The sequence below is a fragment of the Crotalus tigris genome, unplaced genomic scaffold (genome assembly GCF_016545835.1).
Source record: "Crotalus tigris isolate CLP2741 ecotype Arizona unplaced genomic scaffold, ASM1654583v1 scf7180000024437.13266115, whole genome shotgun sequence".
Classification (NCBI taxonomy): Eukaryota; Metazoa; Chordata; class Lepidosauria; order Squamata; family Viperidae; genus Crotalus; species Crotalus tigris.
In genome coordinates, this window is record NW_024100606.1 from 5,211,478 (window position 1) to 5,228,093 (window position 16,616).

General features: G+C 41.2%; 2 protein-coding genes across 3 annotated transcripts in view; both read left to right on the forward strand.

The window, feature by feature from the left end:
• SMYD1 (SET and MYND domain containing 1) overlaps positions 1–3,446 on the forward strand; it is a 42,678-nt gene extending 39,232 nt beyond the window's left edge. For both annotated transcript variants that reach the window (XM_039331573.1, XM_039331574.1), the window contains 3 exons: positions 1,860–2,023; positions 2,505–2,673; positions 3,050–3,446. In XM_039331573.1, coding sequence (XP_039187507.1) covers positions 1,860–2,023; positions 2,505–2,673; positions 3,050–3,208 — 492 coding nt within the window. In that variant the 3' untranslated portion in view covers positions 3,209–3,446. The remainder of the gene's footprint in view (positions 1–1,859; positions 2,024–2,504; positions 2,674–3,049) is intronic.
• A 171-nt stretch (positions 3,447–3,617) lies between these two features.
• On the forward strand, positions 3,618–15,397 carry THNSL2 (threonine synthase like 2). The gene is given in 2 exon segments (XM_039331576.1): positions 3,618–4,019; positions 14,040–15,397. Coding segments are annotated over 2 exon segments (288 nt in total). The 5' UTR covers positions 3,618–3,872; the 3' UTR covers positions 14,181–15,397.
• Positions 15,398–16,616: the final 1,219 nt, after the last annotated feature.

Sequence of the window (16,616 nt, forward strand, 5' to 3'; positions counted from 1 at the left end):
TTAGATTTATTTTACTGTATTTTAAGGAATTGTTCACAAAGTTTATAATTTAGAACATTTATTTAAATAAGTCCTAAAATACGTCTTATGGGCTTTTATATGGAATTATCTTTCCTATATAATCTAATTTTCTACCTTCTACCTTCTGCAAAGATGAAGATTGATAAATTTCTGCTTGCAGAGTTTTACCTGCTTCATGCCCACAAAAAAATAGGGGGTATTTTGAAACTGACATAATATTGAGAGAACATTTCAACCAGATCTAATTCAATTTAACTGAATTTAATAATTACAGGGCCATTTAGTTAAGTGTTCATATGCATAAAAACTCACTGGTGATGTGAAAGAATTTGACTATAATAGCTTATTTTCAGTACTTCCAATTTGATGCACAATTGGGGGAATCTAAGACAGGGCTTTTCAACCAGTGGTACTGGTACCACCTGTGGTACATTGGCACCTGGCAGGTGGTACGCGACCATCCTAGAAAAGTGGTAGCGGGGGAGGGGAATGAGCTGAACCAGCGGCAGCACTGCACAAGCCTGAGTGAAAGATGGTTGGAGGTGCAGGGCTGTCAGGGCTCAGTGGAAGCACCAGGATCAGCGCCAGTTTCCAGCTGGAGCTCGGTGCTGATCCTGGCACTTTTGCTGAGCCCAGATGAAGTGCTGATCAGCTGGAATGTTGCAGCATCTCCAGGGTCTTGTGATTTATATTCAGAATGCTTGGCCAATGATTCATATTTATGATGGTCACAGTGTCCCAAGGTCATGTGACGTGACCAAAACCTGCTGCAACCACCCAGCAGACGGGGGGAATAAAAACCAAACACCCCCCACCCCACCCCCGCTGCCAATCCTCAACAGAAATGCTCCCAACAATGAAAACCTCAGACAGGAGGAAAAGCGCGGCTGGGCGGGCAGGCAGGTGTCTTGCTCGGCTGTGCCTTCGGGGGCACTTTTTTCAGTGCCATTGTAACCTAGAACAGTCACTAAGCGAACTGTTGTAAGTCGAGGACTACCTGTACTTTATTATTTTTTTCCTTTTTGGGGGGGTCATCAAGTTTTTGACACCTTGCTAGGCGACTGGTGGTACTCGGATGTTGTCATATCCTAAAAGTGGTACAATAGGTGAACAGGTTGAAAGCCCTGATCTAAAGGATGAAGCCCATACTTCCAGAGAGGTCCAGAATGCACAGCCTGCAAAGACAGTTGAGGCAACTACCTTTTCCTTCAAAAAGTGAAAGGAAGGCAGATGAAGTAAAGAAAGAGACAATTCTGATGCTCATGTCCGCCATCTCATAGAAACTAAAATTCCTGGGACAAACCTGCTGTTTTACAGTTTTATAGTTTCAGAAGACATTGGCTTCAGTTTTAGTTGGCGTTAGGTTAAGATTAGCAATAGTAAAAACAAAACCAGAAAAGAAAAAGAAAAGCCTATATCAACTTCCAAGCAATACAACTGAATATCTTAATAATAATTTAACTGCTCTTACACAAACAAAAGATAAAAATCTCAATATCAGCAACTTGAACATCCCGTACCTTGAAAGAACTCAGTTTTAAAGGCTTGGAGTCACACTTAGAATTTATAAAAGTATAGAACTGTACCCAGTGCTTTTGCATTATTATTTCACCAACATGGAACGATTTCTTTACATTTAATCCAGATGAATTATAAAGCATTGAATTATAATTCAATGAATTATAAAGCATTGAAATTAGGGGGGTGGGGACTGGTTACAAAAACAACTCGTATTCCCACTTGAGATCGACCTTTCATTAGAGCTCTGCCTTCTAGAGGCAGACTTCTTTGTTCTATTCAGTTCCTCTTTTTGATTATATTGTTCTTTGTGGTGACAGGTGGTGAAATTGTGCCGAGAGTGTCTAGCAAAGCAGGAACCAGTGCTGGGAGAAACCAATATTTATCTGCTGCGAATTCTTAGCATCTTGTCTGAAGTTCTCTCTTACCTCCAGCTCTTCAATGAGGCTTCTGGTTATTCAAAACAGATGGTGGATGGTTACCTGTATGTTATTAATGTCCCCTTTCTTTGCATATTTGTGTTCTGTATATTACTAGCTATTCATAATATCATTTTTAAAACAGCAAACTTCACTCAGCAGACGTCTCCCTTTTTTACTGCTTCCTCACTCTTTGACCTGCTCCTTGGAGATGCAGACACATTTACTTAAAACTTGCACTTATAGGAGAGTACATGAAGGGCTGAAGGGACTTGAATATTATCTAAGAGGGATTATAAGATTGCAACTCTTGTTGAAAAGAAGATTGGAAGTTATTGTATTTTTTAACTTTCCTTCTTTCCTTCCTTCCTTCCTTCCTTCCTTCCTTCCTTCCTTCCTTCCTTCCTTCCTTCCTTCCTTCCTTCTTCCCTCTCTCCCTCTTTTGCTTTGTCTTTTATTCTATGAGAAGTTTTAAAATAAAGGTTCTTTTTTTAAAAAAAATTTTTTTGCACCATGTACAATGTGCCTCTTCTCTTTTGCCCTCAGAAAACTTTACCATCCCAAAAATGCCCAGCTTGGGATGGCCCTCATGAGAGCTGGGGTCACTCACTGGCATGCTGGGCTTATTGAAGCAGGCCATGGGATGCTTTGCAAAGCTTATGCTATTCTTTTGGTGACACATGGACCTACTCATCCAATTACCAAAGATCTGGAAGTAAGTTTTTCAAGTGTGATGAAATATTTTTTAGATTCAGAAATTATCATGTAATTAATATTTTTTTATTTTTGATACTTACTGTCAAATTTGTTGGAAATAAATCTATGTAGAAATTTGTCTACGTCAAGAATTAGCTATAATTCCCTCGTGTTCTACATGACTAGCATTTATTGAAATAATATAAAGACATAATTAATAGCATTAGTAGAATGTGGAGAATATTTATTGATTTGCACAGAGTACTGTGATAAAAATAGCTGTCTGTGATAAAGACTTAACTTTGAAAGTAAGGATTTCCTCCACAGACTACAATTAGGATGGTACATCGAAAATTGAATTTCCTGTAACTTGCAGTTTCTTTACATTCATTTAGGCCATGCGTATTCAGTCTGAGATGGAGCTGCGCATGTTCCAGCAGAATGAATTTATGTATTACAAGATGAGAGAGGCAGCTCTGAAGAACCAAAAGATCCAGATCATGCCTGAGCCTACCAATGAGGTTTCAGTTGGCCTCTTTCAGAAGAAGCAATAATAAGCTCCTTTGCTGATCGAACATGTATCCTCATATTCCTGCAGCTACTGCACCATCAGCATTTCTCATGTTAAGAGAAAGATTGTGATATTTCAAGGGGAAAACTATTTGATCCTGAATTTTGACTGTTGAAAGAACAAATGTAGTTGGAAAAATTTCATCCATTTTATTATATTGATTTAGATATGTTTACACAATGCATCTTCACAATTATTAATAAAATTGTTGCAGTAATGTGTATCTTTAACACAATTCAGTTAAGGTTGTACATACATACAAAAATGTCACTTTGTCCTGCTTCATATATATATATATATTTTGAAAGTAGGGATAATGAAAGAGTATGGTGAAGAAAAAAATGCATACAGAAAGTTAGAAGTACACTGCTCCTTCCATAAATTAGCTGAAAATTTCCTATAGTACTATGCGTTTATTAAGTGGGATTGGAACTCTCAGAATTCCCACTCGATGTTGAGTTGAAAGTTATAATCTGAACACATTTCAAGGACCTCCCAGCTATCATATATTGTATTATTGCAGCCATACAATTTTTTAAACTGACCAGTACTTAATATCCTGAAGTACTACATCTCTTAACTTGGTGTCACAAACTTGATAATTTTGCATCTTTTTCTGTGCAGACCTTACATAATGGCTTAGGGCAATGTGCCTTGCACAGAAGATGGGATTGCCCATTGAACTGGGGACTGTGGTAAATGACAATGATATTGTACACAAAACTATTCAGCGAGGTGATTTTTCTGTGTCCTGGAGTGTGAAAGAAACACTGGCATCAGCAATGGATATTCAGGTACAGTAAGCATCTGTTTAATTGGAGATTTGTGTTTTCTTCCATTTAAAATGAGTGAACTATTAGGGCCAGTTCCCCCCAATTCCTATTAGAATCACTATATTGTTGAGACAGGCAAGGAGTACAAAAAAGACAGGAGAGGGAGAGAGAAAGAAGGGCTGACCAGCCAGCTGACCACCAAGGTTGTGGTGCATATTAATAGATATGGACAGTGGTGGGATTCAGCCAGTTCGCACCACTTCAGCAGAACCGGTAGCTAATTTTTTTTTTTGCCCAAGCCCAGAATGGACTTCCAGAAGCGGCATCCACACAGAGAACGATTGTTCACATATTTGAATCTCACCACTGGATAGGGATAAATTCATCATACATTTGTCAGTGCAAAGGGAAAGTGATTCAGCCACTGAAGAAATTAAAACTGGTACATTTTTCCTTTTTTTTTTTAATGGTTTGTAACATTTTACAGGTAGTCCTGAAGGTACAAACCTAATGGAGCCTGCCTGTTAGTTTCGTAAGTCAAAAAATTTGTCAAATGAATCGAATTTAATTTTACAAATTTTTAAAATCAAATTCATTAATTAAATCAAATGGATTGTTAAATGAACTAAGATATGATTTACTATTTCTGCCTGAACTGAGAGGTCTTCCTGCTGCTGCCTGCTGCTGATCAGCTGTTTGCTTCCGCTCAGGAACTAAATGCCTGCAAGCAGGCTCCATCTGCTTTTGCAAAGGTTTTTGCAGTTGCCACTAATTAGCTTAAGTCTCCAGCCTGGCATTCAGAGGGAGATGGGGAGGGTTTACAGAACTGTTGCCTTGCAACAGTAACAGAAATGGAAAGGGTGTTGCGATCATCTAGTCCAGGCATGTCAAACTCGCGATGTCACGTGACATGGTGTGACATATCGGAATTTTTTCCCCATTGCTGGCAATGGGGTGGGCGTGATTTTGTTATGACGCATCTGGCCCGTGGGCCAGCAGTTTGTTCATCCCTGATCTAGTCTAACCCACTGCTCTCACAAGAGAATGCTATATTTCTGATCAGGGCTTCTTTTGTCATAGAACGCCCAGAACGGAGTTCCGGCACCTTTTTTGGATGGAACCTTGTAGGGTAGGCAAGGTGGGTTGTATGACATGTGTGAGTTCCGGCACTTTTTTTTTTTTTTTTTACAAATAAAGCACTGTTTCTGATAAACGCCAAACCAGTCTCTTCTTAAAAGTTTTCAGTAACAGGGCACCCACAACTTCTGGAGGCAATTTCAATTTAAAACCTACAAACTACAGTAATATATGCTAATTTCCAAAATAAAAGCAAAGAAACACAACATTATAAAGTGCTTTATGAGGAGGCTGGCTAGCATTTCTACAAGTACTGTACTTAAAAATACAATAGTAAGTAAGTACTTAGTCCTGAAGCCCAAGCAGCAGCAGTTTCTTCACCAGCACTAACAAAAAAAACAAATCAGCACTGGCTCTGCTCTTGTTTGGCCATGTGACCAGGAACAACAGCAACAAAAAGCCCTGCCTGCATTGTAAGCCGAACACCCAGGCAAGTCACAGAGTTCAAAATGGCCACGGCTGCAGCAGGGACTAAATTCAAGTCACATAGCTACACAGGCCTCTTTTTGCTTGCAGTTTGCTCGTACTTTTCTAACATAAGTACCCTTTCTGAATTAATTTGTTTTTGTGAAAATTCGCTAAATAAACGTTTGTACCTGGGGGATTACCTGTATTAAATTATAGAATAAAATACAAAAATATAAAAGTAAATAGTAGGACACGGGGGGGAGGAAGAAGGGGAAACAATGAGGGGGGACAAGGGAAAAAGAAAAGAAAAGGCATTGATGTCCTCTGTTGCAGTAGAATGAAGCATTAACATCTAACCTTGTTAAGTCCTTCGCGAAATGGCAATGACACGAGAAGCAGTTGTAGTTCTCAGGAACTCTTTATTTCTGTTCAGCATACTAGTTACAAGACGCCAACAATGCCCAAATCTTCCTGCCTCTTTTATAGGCAATTCCCGGGCCAAACTGTAACATTTGGCGCGCTCACACCCGCGCATGCGCGCGAGTGCTGGCAACAGCCAGTCTGGTCCCAGGCAGCTTGCACCTGCCCAGGACCATTACAATGCCCCGAGCCTGCTTCCACAGGCTCAGGACATAACACCCCTTCCCCCCCCCCCGGCTAAGACTATGATCATACAATAATAATATACAACCCAATACGAGTGTGGTACCCATACAACTTTGTACCAATTGTCCCCTTTGCTTCTATTGTTCCCTAGTGTTCTATTTTCCTATGTGTACAGGAATACTCTCTGTTAACTCTGTTTTGCCAATAGGGTTACAAAATCTTCTAAATACTTAGGAGATCTTCTAGCTCTCTGTGACCTCCTGACTTCTGGGTACCTTCCAAGTACCCCTTGACTGAGGGGTGGTGTATGCTTGTCCCCCTTGCTAAACCCTGGTGATTCCCAATGACTGTGCTCCAATGCCTGGCCTGCTTGCTTGCCCACTGGGCTTGTCAGGCCAGGGCTTCTTTCTCTGTTTGACCTGGTTGTCCTGCCTAGCTGCAGGCTCTCTGGCCCTCTTAAGTGACTGTCACTGTTGGGCAATTCTGTAGAACCTCCAAGGTCTGTCCTAGACCTGTCAAGAGGTTGTCTTTCCCCGTGTTCCCGTTCTGTCCCCAGGCTTGTTGGGGTTTCAGTGCTGTTCCAAAACTCAGTTGTCCCCTGAGTGATGTCAGAGGTGTTGTAGTCGGGATTTGGTTCCTCGACCACCTCCCTGTGTGCTTGCCCCCTTCTAGGGACAGGGGTAGTGTTGGGCCAACTAGACGGAATGTGTGCCAGCTCTCTTGCAGGGTGTGGGTTGTTTGGACGCTCCCGGATATCCTCCCTGAATGGAGTACTGAGTAATGCAGGTGAGTAGTGATTATGCCCCCCGGGGTGACTCCCTGGCTGGAGTAGGCACTGGTGCCTGAGTTCTAGTTGGGCTCCATGGATTCCTGTTTGGAGCACTCGTGGAATCTCGGAATGAGCTGTCTGTAGCTCCCTCGTTAATGATAGGCGGCAGCCCGCACTCTTCCCTTTGCCCAAAGGGGTCCCCCTCCCCCCCCCGGAAAAGATCCAGGAGTCTCAGTGGGAAGGTCCCGTCTAGTGCGGAGCTGGTCGATGTGTCATCGTAGGACACGACCGTCGTCCAGGGACACCTCGTAGGACAAAGGACCTGTGACCCTGGATACAGTGGCAGGGACCCATGAATGACCAGGCCCGTAGTTACGAGTCCAAACCGGGGCACCCACAAGCAGTTGTCTAGGTGCCCTGGGGTGTGTGATGGTGGAAGGTAGTCTGTCCGGGTGCAACCGGTCAAGCTTGGTAGTCAGTTTGCGCCCCCAATGAAGTTCAGCTGGACTCCTCCCGGTAGAAGTGGAAGGTGTAGTGCGATAAGAAAGGAGGAAGTCAGCCAACCTGTGATGCCAGTCTCCATAGGTAATTTTCTTCAAGGCGTCCTTGGTGATGCGAACCATGCGTTCAGCCATACCATTGGTGGACGGGTGGAAAGGCGCAGAGGTGGCATGACGAGTCATGTTGGCCTGTAAGAAAGCTTGGAATTCAAAAGAAGTGAATTGAGGGCCATTTTCAGATACGAGGACATCAGGAAGCCCGTGTGCAGCAGAAATCCCCCTCAGTACTTGAATAGTCTTTGCAGTGGTGGTGGAAGAGACAGGTACAACCTCAAGCCATTTTGAATGGCTATCAACGAGGACCAAGAAGAATTGACCCTGAAAGGGCCCAGCGTAGTCAATGTGCACCCTAGACCATGGAGACTGTGTTTCCTCCCATCTATGTACAGGAGCTTGGGGCATTTCAGGGCACGCATGCACCTTAGCTTCAATGTCTCTGTCTAACCCAGGCCACCACAAATGGCTGCGCGCAAGCGCCTTCATACGTACAATGCCAGGATGACCCTTGTGGAGGGAACCTAAGACCCTAGTCCTCATTGAGGCAGGAATGACAACTCTGCTCCCCCAAAGCAGACAACCCTGGAAGGTGGACAACTCGTTCCTTTTGGACCAGAAACTCTGAAACTCAGTGCCTGGACAGCTCTCTGGCCATCCAGATAAAACCCAAGAAAGGACACGCGAAAGTGTGAGATCTGTGGCTGATTCAGCAGCCACATCCCTTGCATCTAAAGGGGACTCAAGCATGGCCTGAATGGAGAGGATATTGATTGTTGGTGCAGGGTCAGCTTCTACTACTGGCAGGGGTAATCTACTGAGGCCGTCAGCATGGCCCATTTCTTTCCCAGGTTTGTGAAGTAAGGAAAAATCATAGGCAGACAGAAAGATAGACCATCTCAGCATCCTGGGGGAGATGATTTGGGGAGCCTCCCTGTCAATCTGAGCATAATTTCGCTCTGCAGAAGACAAGGTTCTGGAGTAATATGCAACAGGAACCTGAGTTCCATCTGGTCTGAGGTGGCTCAGTACGGCTCCCACCCCATAAAGAGAAGCATCACAAGCGATGCACACAGGAAGGGATTCATTGAAATGTGTAAGCACACTGTTAGAAGTGAGTAAGGCCTTAACCTCATTGAAACTTGCTTCATGTTTTTGTGACCACTGCCACACTGCCTGTTTGTCCAAGAGCCTATGAAGAGGCTCGGCTACACTAGCCTTGTTTGGAAGGAAGGAGTTGTAGAAGTTCAGAAGGCCCAGAAAGGCCTGTAGTTTGGCCTTGGACTTTGGCCTAGGAGCATGCAAAATAGCTTTCAATTTGGATTCAGCAGGGTGAATCCCGGTAGCATCAATTTTGAATCCGAGAAAATCTGTAGAAGGCACCCCAATTTTACATTTGTCCTTAAGTTTGAGGCCCGTTTGCCTGAACCTTAGCAGGACAGCCCTTAATCTCTCAGCTAAGTTGTGTGTAGAGTCTCCAGCAATTAAGATCATCAAAATAGGGGCAAACCCCTGGTATACCCCGTAGTGTGTTTTCCATTATGCTTTGGAAAATTCCAGGAACAACATTTACTCCAAATTGTAACCTCTTTACCTTGAATGCCCCCCTGTGGGTCACAATGGTTTGAGCTACAGCAGCAGCATCATCAACAGGCAGCTGTTGATATGCCTGAGCTAGGTCAAGCTTTGCAAAAATGCACCCCCCCCATGACTGACCATGGGGACAGGATAGGCATGTTGCTGCAATGCCTTATTCAGAGTGCATTTGTAATCTGCACAGATGCGAATGTCCCCATTTGCCTTAAGAGGCGTGACAATGGGGGTCTCCCAAGGACTGGAGTCGACAGGTTCTAGAACTCCTTGCTGAATCAATTTGTCCAATTCTGTGTCAATTTTACCTTTCAAAGCAAAAGGGACCCTTCTTGCTTTAATTCTAATAGGGGTGACAGTAGGGTCTAACTTCAGTGACACAGGGGGTCCTTTGTACGTGCCCAGCTGGGGGCTGAAAACATCTGCAAATTCTTTGCAGACTTCTTGTAGGTCTATTGTTTGCAAGCTATTGAGCCCTGTGACGTGTATTCCCAAGGCCTCAAACCAATCGAGTCCTATGAGACTCGTTCGTTCACCCCCTACTACTATTACATCTAGTGGACCTTCAAAATCCTTATACTGTAAGTTAAGGGTGGCCTCCCCCTTAACACACACTCTGGAATTTTGAAAGTCTGTTAACACAATGTCGGAAGGCCTAAGCTTGGCCTGAAATCCGCTGCCAGAACAAATCTTCCTAAACGTGTGCATGGAAATGATTGAAAGTGCAGACCCCGTATCCAGTTCCATAGCCAATGGAACCCCTTGTAGCTTCACTTTAAGTGTCAGCTTTTTCTTGATGGGCTTCGCGAAGCACAGAAACCCACCCTGTTTTGGCTGGGGACCCTGGTACCTTTCAGGCGCAATTCTTCCCGAGGTTGTACCTTCTGACGGCCCAGACACACAGCTGCAGTGTGTCCCTGTTTTCCGCATGCCCTGCAGATAGCGGAGCGGAATCTACAGTCGGTCCTCTTGTGGCGACCTCCACAACCGAGGCACTTGGGGAGAGCTGAAGAGCCTTCTTTCTGTTTCCCTTCTTTCGTGAGGTAGAGACGGTCTACTTCATCGTCAGGATCCTCCTCTGGATTCCTTTGGACTCCTTTCTGGTGCACGGACGCAGCTTCTGGAGTGCTTCTGATCGGCCTCATGTTCTTGATGGCGCCGCCCGCTGCCTCTTCTGCAATAACCTCTCTCAAGGCATCTTGGAATGATAAGTCTTCTTTAGCAAAAAGTCTCTGCTGCAATTCTCTATGCCTCAGTCCGCATACAAATCTGTCTCTCAGCCGTTCTTCTAGATCCTTGAACTCGCAGTGTTTAGCGGCTTTTCTCAGCGCAGCGATGTATTCTTTGGCTGATTCTCCGGGTCGCTGATCCCTCTGTTCGAAGGTGTGGCGCCAAGCGATGACGGACAACTTGGGCTGGAAGTGTTCCTTTAGTAGTTTTTTGAGATCTGTGTAGTTAACAGATTCTAGAGGTACAGGTGCTGCTATGTTTTCAGCGATTTTGAATGCGTCTTGACGGCAAATGCACAGCAGGGTGGCGGCTTTTAAACTATCTTCTCTTACTTGATTGACTTTAAGATAGTTTTCCACCCTGGCTACGTATGACTCCCATCTTTCCGGATGCGAGACGTCGAATTCTGAAAGTCTTCCAACTTTTGCCATTTTTGTAGAAAAGGAAGGGTCTATCAGCCAGCCTACCCCCGATGCTCGCTAGATTGGCAGGTAGCTGCAGAGTCAACGCCGTTCCTACTGCTCAGGACTCTAGGGTAAGCTTACACCTGTCTTCAGTCGATGTAAGGCAATCCCACCTTCGTTGCCAGTGTTAAGTCCTTCGCGAAATGGCAATGACACGAGAAGCAGTTGTAGTTCTCAGGAACTCTTTATTTCTGTTCAGCATACTGGTTACAAGATGCTGACAACGCCCAAATCTCCCTGCCTCTTTTATAGGCGATTCCCGGGCCAAACTGTAACATTTGGCGCACTCGCACCCGCGCATGCGCGCGAGTGCTGGCAACAGCCAGTCTGGTCCCGGGCAGCTTGCACCTGACCAGGACCGTTACAATGCCCCGAGCCTGCTTCCACAGGCTCAGGACATAACAAACCTGAACTTTTTACTTTTCTGTAATAGTATAAAGTAGCCATTTCTATAACAACAAATGAATCTAATCAGTAAAAGTCAAAATCCCTAGTAACTTAAACTAGTGTCTGAGAATAAGGCAATGTACTCTTTGATGTATTATGACTCCAGGCAGTTAATGCTTCGTGCTCAGGTATGCAATGGTCTTTGTCCTTTATATGTCACATTCTGTTCTTCTACTACATTATTGTTATCTATGTGCAGACATCCTAAAATACTCAATCAATCTATCCTGCCCTAATTAACTTTTTTCCCTTTGAGATTCTAAATTAAATTTGGGTAGCAAGCCCCCTTCCATGTAAATTTAACAAATCACATGCTGTTTTCGCACACTTGTTTTGACTATTCTTCATTGCAGGAGATGTCAGAATTTCTGGAGCAACTTAACATCACACTAATTGAAGTTTATCTAATTGCAAGGGACACTCTGATCGACTTAGAGACCTAAAATAAATCTGTTCAGATGGCTGGTTCATGAAAATGGAGCAGAGGCTGACAACTGCCTTGCTGAATCTTACAAGTGATACTACAAATAGCAATATTAATAGAGAAAACTGATACATGAGCCAGTCCTGAATGTCCTTATCAACTGTGAGTCCATGTGTGCAATATTAAATGAAACTCTAATCTTATACAAGCCCAAAAGAAGATTGTGACTAGAAAACATGACAATGAACTAAACTTCGGCTAGAGATCCAATTGCCCCATAGAGATTTCTATTGAAGAGCATTTGTAATCTAATTCCTACTTGCTATGGCATGGGATATATGATTCAAGAGGCAAATAAACATTTAATCTTTGGTTAGAATACTATTTAGCATGTATATTTGGTATGGGCTTATTGTGCTAAGCCCAGCACAAAAACTATTTTTGTCAACCACAATCCAAGTAGACTGGGCTGAGAGAGAGGCTGATTGGTCCAAAATCATCCTGTGAACTTCCATGACAGGAATTAGGTCTTCCCATTCCTAATTCAAGAACCAAATGACTATACCAGACGGACTCAGAATTGGTACAAAATCTAGCTTTGTTCAGGGGGGAATGATTGACTTATCTTAGCTATATATCAGTTCCTGGGCCACTACATTCAAAAGCCTGGGAAGGAAACAGCTTGTGGATTAGCACCTTGTCCAGAGGAGATAGAAACCAAGTGTTGATCAGGTAGCTCCTTCAAAGCTTGAAACTGCTGTGGCATGATAGTGACAAGTCATAAAAGGACTAGATGGCATATGGCCTGACTCAGTGATTCTCAACCTTTTCTTCACCATGGGCCCCCTTTAAATATCTTGTGTGACCATGGACCATGGCCACGAACCCCCAAAATTTAAGATTGAAATCATAACATTTCTTCAAGCCTTTGCAGACCCCCTGTGACCACATCGCAGATACCCCAAAAATGCTTGTACCAAATTTGCGCTAAAATCTATCCTCTTTTTTTTCTGTTTATTGCCTCAGTTACACCATTTTGTTAAGATTCTTCAAGCTTGCCAGGGCAGCATCTAGAGCAGGAGGTCTTCTGCTAAGTATTTCTGTGCATCATCAGCAATAGCCTGAGCAGTTTGAACTTTCACTTTAGCTTCCATCTCTTCTGCTTGTACAGCATTTCTTGTCTATTCTGCTACAGCCATGTCTATCTACAATAATACAAAAGAGTTTAGGACTGTGTATAATCTCTCTCACTTTCACGTCACTCAAATCTTCATTGGAGAATACAGCTTATTTGGTTGTGCTCAGGTTAGTCTGAGTTGCAGGGGGGTTTAAGATTTTGGGCTGCCTTGCTATTTTTTGGCTTCGCGTTCGTGGTCGTGCCTCATCTTCATGGAGGGTGTCAGTTTGCTTCATGTATGGATTGGAGGGTTTAAAGTGGCTAATGATGCAGCTGTGGTCTGGCTTCTGGTTTGTGGTCGTGCCTCATCATCGGTGTGGCCAAGACACTTCCAATTTTACGCGGGAGAAAACCTGAACAACCAAAGACCTACATACAAACACCCGCGAAAACCTCAGAAAACGTATATATATATATATATATATATATATATATATATATATATATATATATATTACTGATTTCAGGAAAGAGACCTTCACCCCTTGCCAAAAAAGACAACATGGTAGGCAGTATAGTATATGTATCTGACCATCAAGGTATTCCAGAGCTAGAGGCCACCACAGAAAAGGCCCTCTTCTGAGCATCTTCCCACCACACCCTAAAATGGGAGACAACCAAAGCAAAGCATCAGATGACCTTATGACTCAGATGGGAGAATAAGGGAAATAATGTCCCAGTTACAATGAGGTCAGGATTTGATTCATCTTATTGAAGCCCATGTAGGATTTTTTTTTTCAAATGAACAGTGAGATAAACATTCTTTTGCCATTACCTTTTGCCAGAAAATACCCCTTTACTCACTGCTATTGGGTGGAATTAGTTATTTCTCATTGTGCCTGTAAAAACACTGAAAAATGAGTCCAAGAAAAATTGATTTAAAGTGCTATAGCAAGAAATCATTTCAATGAATATTTTTAAAAGTCTTTGAAGAAAACAACTTCCTTAATGCTTAATAAATGGTTGTAAGTTATTAAACGAAATATACTAATTAGTCTTCTGTCTCCAATTCCTTCATCCTTCCTCTGTGTTTTTTGAGGTCAAATTTTAAATTTCATTTTGAATGATATAGAAAATAAAACAATTTCCACATGGATGCATATAAATCCAATACTTGGAATAAGAATGTGACTTTGGAAAATTCATTCCTTTGATGCATTTTTAGAATATGAAACACAAATTGAAAAAAGATAAATATAGTGGAATTGTCTGAGTACAATCTTTTCTGTTCAAAGGTATCTTATAATATGGAGAGGATTTACTAGCTGTTCTCTGGATCAGACAATAATTTGGTCAAGAGTCTGATGGAAGAATTTTGTATTACTAAGAAAGTGAAACTTCCTTCAGAGTTGCAAAATAAGTTAACTCTGTTTTGATCCCATATTCAGAAATAAGAATTCTTTCTCTGTCAAGATCCATTCTATGTACTGTGTACTCTTCTCAAAGTTGATGCATTTAAAGTAATAAAACTTATATCCATGTTATTTACTTGGACAAATGACAAATTTAAATTAGGTTCAGTGTAATTTATGTTAGGCCTGCTTCATTGCTGTAGCCTGTGGGGAAAAAAGATAATTAGGTAGCAGTTGCAAAGTCTTAAAGGAAATGGATAATCTGGATAAATTCCAACCAGGTTTTAGGCCAGGATATAGTACAGAGATAGCATTGGTCATATTTGTTGATAATCTGTAGTGGAATCAGGAAGGGAGTGGTGCATCTATCCTTGTGCATCTTGTTTTCTCAGCAGCTTTCAGTTTTGTTAACCATAGTATCCTTCTGCATTTGTTGTGAGACTTGAGATGTTGTTATAGTGGTTCACCTCCTTTCCCAGTGATTGGTTTCAGCCAGGATTGATAGGAGGAGAGAGATTGCATCTGAGAGATGCTGGGGTTGATCCTCTCACACCTGTTTTACATCTACATCAATCTTCATATAGGTCAGACATGTCAAACTCGTGATGTCACATGACATCATGCAATGTATCGGGACGGTTTTGCCATTGCCGGCAATGGGGTGGGTGCGGCTTCCAGATGATGCATCCAGCCCACGGGCCGGCAGTTTGACACCCCTGATGTAAGTTATCCATCAGTTCAGAGTTGTATCAGCTTTCTAAATAAACTAGTTAATTCTAATTTAATATTAGGCTACATTAGCAAAATCTTGTAAGTCTGACAATACAGATCTACTATCTTTTAATCACCTGATTAGTTATGGTGGTTCATTTTTAAGTCCCAAAGATGCTTTTTCAAAAAGCACCTTTTGTTTTTCCTTGAAGACATTTCACTTCTCATCCAAGAGGCTTCTTTAGTTTCTTTCTAAGTATCTTATTCTGTTCATTACTCTGTTGTGGGCTCCTCCCCCATTATCTGATCTGTTCCTATGCAACATGTCTTCACTGACCACCCTTCCCCAGTCTTTTTTCTCTTAGAAATAAAAATTTCTAAGAGAAATCTCTAAAACCAGTTACTTGAAATTTTTGAAGTCTGTAACAGTTGTTCTATGCAAATCTTTTTTCTCTCCAAGTTTTTTATTAATTTTACAATATTACATTTTTACATATTTGAAAAGTGGTGTGGTGGCTGAGCACAGTAATTCCATTACATTTGAATATCATCAGTACAAATCTCAAAGTATTACAACAACTGATTCCCTCTCTTTCCCCCATAATATCTACTGTCATATTCGAACCAATACAGTTCTTATTCTATCAATCAAACCTTTCTAATATTCATCAATAATTTTCAGTCTATAAATATCTTAATTAATTTGACATTCCACCTTTTAGACAATAACCTAGTACATTTTTCTTAACTTTAATTTCTCATTGATATTTAAGATTAACATTTAATCTTTATCATTTCCAGATTTTAAATGATCCCAGTTTCTAAGTCTTGTATCTCACATTTGGGGCTAATAATTTTTTTTCTTTTCTTCCTTCTACTTCCTTTCTTTCTTCCTTTCCAGAAAGAGAAAAACAAATAAAAAATAAAAATAAACCACTAACATTTGTACCACAAACCCATATACAAATTTAATTATTAATATTTATACTTCTAAGTTTTACTTAACCTTTGTCTCAACTCATAACAATATCTTAAATTCAAATCTTAGTTATTTGTAAACATTCAAACTTTTATCCAATCAGTGACCTGATAGTTAATTTTCCCTTAATATTTTAATTTAACATTTAATATTTATTTTTTTCCAGATTTTTAATTAAACACAATTCCTTTATCACAATTCCTCATACATTCTAATAATTAAAATACACACCTTGTATATAAATTTTACCATCTATCTTACCAATCTAAGATAGTATAATATTCTTATTTCAATATATTTCTAGATTTTATATGACCAAGATTTTCTTTATCTCAAATTATTACAATATCTTGTGTTCAGAATACATATTCTATCCATTTATATATATATTCTATTTTAGATCTCATATATAGATCAAAACCCCATTTTTTTTTCAATCTGATTGTAGCTTTTTTTGTCCGCCAGGTGATTTTTCGTATCTTTACCTTTAAATCATCAAAAAAAAAATCTCCTTGTATTGTTGTGGCTATTGTTTGATGTTGATAAGAGCATCCAGTTGTTGTTTTCTTAAGAGGACTAGTTGATTTAACCTGCTGTCTCTTTGTTTTTCCAGTTCGATGCAATTGTCCTGAAGTATTTATCTTCTCTTTCATCTGTTTTTCTTTTTTATCTTCAAATTCCTTTTGGTTTATAACAAAAGTCCTTTCCTTGTTCTCTTATCAGTTTCTTTTTTGTGTTTTCCATTGTCTGTATTTGTTGAGTATCTAAGT